We start from the raw sequence: 5,174 nt of genomic DNA, 5'->3' as shown, positions 1-5,174 counted from the left end.
TTATTGAAGCACGCAGCGTTTTCCATGATTCTTCTCAAAGTTGTCAATGTTGGCAGCATTTCTGACTTCAATTCTCTTGACTTCTGCAGCATACATGTCAGCGGTCTCCTTGTACTTTCTCATGGCCTCGTCCAAATTCTGCCTGCAATCTTTCATCTGCTTAAAATGCTGAGACAGACGTTCTTGCTCTGCGTTTTTCTCCTCTTTAGAGATTTTAGGTGAATCCTCGCTGGTCTGCTGATGATTCACTGTATGTTTGATCTTTTCTACATTCTCTTCACCACTTATAACTTCTGTTATTGTACATTCTTCTAACAGTTTTTCAAGCTTTTTCCTTTTGCCTCTTTTAAATGACTGAAGACCATTCCATCTCTTGTGTTTTTTGAGCTCTTTAGCAGATTCTCTTCCAGCTTCTTGCATCTCTCTGTCAACAACTGTTGTTCCTGAATGCTGTTTTTCCTGCTTTTCTATCTGATCATCATTCTTTCTCTCAGCATGTGTTGTAGGTTCACATTGATCTTGTGTTTGTCCAGTGCCTGAGGTTGCTGCGGTTTCTCCAGTTTGCCTCATTTTAAGTTTTCTCAACAGTGCATATTCTGTTTCCCTGTCCAGAAGATCTCTGATCTTAAGCTTTCCCTTTTCCTCCTCCAGCTTCTCTTTGTATCGTTTGATTTCAGACTCATATTTGGCTTTAAGGGCCTCCATTTTCTGTCTGACCTCCTCCTCTTTCTCTCTGTTGATCTGCATGAGTCTCAGTGCTCTCTCTGCCTCCTGAAACATTTTATAATTGTAGAAACTAGATTTCTTATCCCACATCATCTTATCGATCTTCTTTAGCAGACCTACGACCTGACCAGGGTCCTTCTCTTTATTGTTGAACACATGAAATCTTCCTCCACAGTCATGGATCAGCTGTAGGACATGTGAATCTCCATCTTTAATGTAGTCTTCAATACTGTCATCCAGATTGTCTCCTTTGGTGAAGAGCACCATGGTGTAGCTCTCTGCTTTCTGTCCGAAGGTCATCTTGATGAGCTTAAGGGTTTCTCTCTCCTCTTGTGTGAACGGGCCGATAGAGATGAGCAGCAAAAACACATGTGGTCCAGGAGCCGAAAGCTCAATGCACCTCATGATCTCCTGCTGGATCACTTCATTACTGAGGCTGGTGTCGAAGAGTCCTGGTGTGTCCACTACAGTCACGGGTCGACCACAGGCAATTCCACTTTCTCTCTGACACATCTTGGTAGTAGAAATCATTCTGGCCCGAGACTCAAATGCTCTGCGTCCCAGGATGGTGTTCCCAGTTGCACTCTTTCCCACTCCAGTTTTACCAACCAGAACGATCCTCACACACTCCAAGCTCTTCTCAGTGCCGACAAAGGCTGTGAATTACACAAATGTTTGCTGAATTGACCTTATAATCAGAAACTTTTTAATGACAACAATAATGTTTTAAACGAGTCCAATCATACAACTTTCTCTAGTGCAGGGGGCTCAATTCTGTTCCTTGAGATCTGCCTTCCTGCAGAATTTACAACCTGATCAATACAACTAAAACTAAGTAGGATCTAAATGAGCACTTGGTAATTAAAGACAGGTGTGTTTTATCAAGATTGTAGCTGAACTCTGCAGGAAATTAGATCTTTAGGATCAGGGTTGAGCCTAACTGCTCTAATGCATAATGTGATTTGTTTGTTGTTGCTGTAGTATCTGAAGCATGAGCTGTAAAGGCTCCTCTAGAAAGGGGGCAGGGAGTAGGAGCTTATTTACATTACAAGTGGCTTATATTCCACCCAAAAGGGGTATTTGTAGTATGGTATAATAGATGACCTGGAAGGTATTGTGGTTCAGGTGAAGACACCTGAGAATTCAGTTGTATAGTCTAAAAAAAAGCATAATTGGACCACTTTAACAAAGATTAAGTGTCTTACTTCTGCACAAGATAAATCTTAATATGAAATTTTAAGTGAAATATTTTCATAAAAACCTGAAAAGCATGTCACAAAAAATATGTCAGTCATCATCAGCATTGTGTACTCACATTTTGATCGCACTAATTTTCTGGGATTTTCTGATTTGGGCTGAGACTTCAGTGACATGGGTTCTAAAGATGTAGAACATTGTTAAACAATCATACATAAAATATTCTGAACAAAATTCTTAATTTTTTCATGTTTTTTTTAAAGGAAAATTATTCAGTTCATAAAAGCTATATTTATTAAATGTAGAGAAAATGTTAAATTGTTAAATATTTATTAACATTTTTGCATAACATATGTAAATGCCAAACGAACCGCGCTAACTGGAGAAACTAGACAGATTTCGAAACAAACGTCTATGTGTGAAAGCACCCGAAGACTTTATTTGCACGCAATTGTCAGACAGTCGCAGCCAAACTTTTGTGACAAGGCAGCGCTGGCCCCATCGAGCCAGTAACATTCTGTACACTGGCCCAAGCATCTCGCAAGCTGGCGTTCCTTGCCAAGAAGTTCCTTGTTAAGATGATGCTTCATGAATATTTTCAGTAAGTTGAAAGTATTTAGAATGCAAAATATAATACATAGGTTACTCCTCCATGAACTACCACCTGGTGGAGGGGTTTAATTGGCTGAGTGAGAGCTATGTTGTTGATGGCTAATGCCTCTGGTAGGGTCTTCCCATGCAAAAAGTTCTTAGGCGACAAGTCAGACTAAGTGCGGTTTAAAAATCTAATATGAGTACTTAAACATTAGGACTACAACATCGCCTGGTTTGATGCAACCGGGGCACCAGCCTGGGGTTGGGGCCCGTATTTTTTTGGGATAAAACCCAGCCATACTCAGCCTGAAAGAGTGACGTGGAACCATCCTCCTGCAGGCCCACCACCTGCAGTGGAAGCTGAAAGGGGCCAGTGCAATGTAGAACGGGTTGTGGTTGAAGGTCAGAAACTGGCTCTTGGGAAAAGGAATGGCAGGGAAGGACCCGAGCATTTGCAGGAAGTTGAACGGTACAGTCTAGAGATTGTTGGGCTCACCTGCACACACCACTTGGCCTCTGGAATTTAACTTCTTGAGAAGGGCTGGACTTTCCCATACTCTGGAGTTGTCTATGGTGAGAGGCAGCAGGCTAGTGTGGGCTTGCTGATAGCTCTGCAATTTACCTGCCATGTGTTGGAGTTTTCCCCCAGTGAATGAGAGGGTCGCTTCCCTGCGCCTTTAGGTTGGGGAAAGGTCTCTCAGTGTAATTTGTGCCTTTGGGCCAAACACCAATGCAGAGTACCCAACATTCTTGGAGTCCTTGGGAGGGCTGCTGGTAGGAGCACAGACTGGGATTACATTTTTCTACTGGGGAAATTCAATGATTAATTGGGTAATGACAGTGATACCTGGAAAGGTGTGATTGAGAAGACAACTTCCCTAATCTGAATCCAAGTGGTGTTATGTTGTTGGACTTCTGTGGTAGTCAGTTTGTTGATGACAAACACTGTGTTCAAGCAGTTCTGACTGAACCACATGTCAGAGGGATTTTTAACTCTAACCTTAGGAAAAACCTTGACCAGATCCCGAGGGGGGCTGGAGACATTGGGAGAGAGTGGCCCATGTTCTCTGACTATTGCTGACGTAGCCATGAGGAGCTGTGGCTGTAAAGCCTGTGGTGCCTGTCATGGCTGCAACTCATGAGCCCGGTGGTTACACCAAAAGTAAGGGATACTGTCAAACTGAAGAAGGAGTCCTACCAGGCTTGGTTGGCTCATAGGACTCCTGAGACAGCTGATAAAGCAAAGCTTGCAGAAGCAAAAAGTCAGGCCTAGGAAGTGTTCAGGGAGACCATGGAGGAAGACTGCCAGCCTCAAAGAGATTCTGGCAAACCATCCGACAAACCATTCTGGAAACCCCAGAAGTTGGGTCAAGTACAGCTCCATATTGTTTCAAAGTGAAGGAAAGATCTTGATCATAACTTTAATGAAATAAAAAGCTGTAAAAATAAAGGAAATCACTTTCTTTTTGCTGTATTGAGAACATGGCGAAACGCGACACTCCAACGCAATCTCACAACAATTTGTAACTTTCATTATTTATTGGCTAATTCATATTCCTTTGTACAATCTCATTCATGTATTTTAGTATGTTTGGCTCATCCTCCAATGAGGGCTATGGTCCTTTTAAAAATCATGTTTCCAAATAAAGGAAACTTAATGAATTCATTTAAAGTAGCCACTTTTCTGACTATAGGTAATATAGGTAAGTTCCTTGTGAGATCTGGCTGAACATTCAAGTGTCATTTTGAATCGATCCATAAATTATGTGGAACATTACACCCATAATGAGTTTACATAAATTAACTAATTAATGTTGTTAATTATTTTAATCAGATGTGGTAAAATAGTGAACATTTACTTCATACTTACTATGATTCATGCTGCATGCCCCTCTCTTTAAACCTGAAATAACATCATAAACGATGAGATTATTTTGTCTGCAGATCATAAAATTCATTCACCCAATTGCATCACAATTATTACTATGTTATGAAATTCACAAAATATAATTTTCCTCAGTGCAAGCAGTAATGAAAATGTAAAGGTTTACTCTTATGTTGTTTGAGCATTGTTTGGCAGATGATCTCTGTTTTGGTCAGGCCAGGTTTTGGCTCTATCTTCAGCTCATGGCCTTTGTTTTCCTCCACCATCTCCTCAATGATCTCCAGAAGGTTCTGCACCTGTGACTGGTCTCCATTCCTCTGGAGATTATGGTGTGGACATTTGGAGATCTGCAGTAGAGGCTTCTCTGATCTGCTGTCAGTGTCTGTAATGCCCAAATACTCCATCTGCTCCTCGAGCATGAAGACCACGATCACATACTCAAATGCTCCTGTGCCAAAAACAGTGGTAATGAGTTGAAGAGTATCTCTGTCCTGCTTTGTAAATGTGCCAGATTTTAGGACCAGTAAGAGGGCATGGGGTTCAGGACAGGACAGATGGAAAAACCTCTTCAGGTCCTGTTCTTCAGGAGAGACAGCAGGACTAAACAGATCAGGAGTGTTGATGATCACCAAACGTCTTTTTAAAACCATCCCACCATGCCTCTCGAATAAATGCGGTGAAGGCGGCGACTCTGAAAACACCTGTCGACCAAATATGATGTTCCCACAGGAGGCTTTAACAGCTGCCTCTGAGCCCAGCAGCACGATCCTCA

At 41.8% G+C, this 5,174-nt stretch overlaps 1 protein-coding gene across 1 annotated transcript; it reads right to left on the bottom strand.

Moving 5' to 3' along the window:
* Positions 1-5,174, bottom strand: LOC130216944 (GTPase IMAP family member 8-like). The gene is made up of 3 exons (XM_056448888.1): positions 4,535-5,174; positions 3,716-3,786; positions 1-1,382 (listed from the first exon to the last, which is right to left on the bottom strand). Exons 1-3 carry the CDS (start codon positions 5,050-5,052, stop codon positions 1-3), a joined length of 1,971 nt encoding a protein of 656 aa, XP_056304863.1. The 5' UTR covers positions 5,053-5,174.

This window comes from Danio aesculapii, chromosome 3, assembly GCF_903798145.1.
Source record: "Danio aesculapii chromosome 3, fDanAes4.1, whole genome shotgun sequence".
Lineage (NCBI taxonomy): Eukaryota > Metazoa > Chordata > Actinopteri > Cypriniformes > Danionidae > Danio > Danio aesculapii.
Note: the sequence above shows the minus strand (reverse complement) of the source record. Positions and strands in the feature narration are given on the sequence as shown.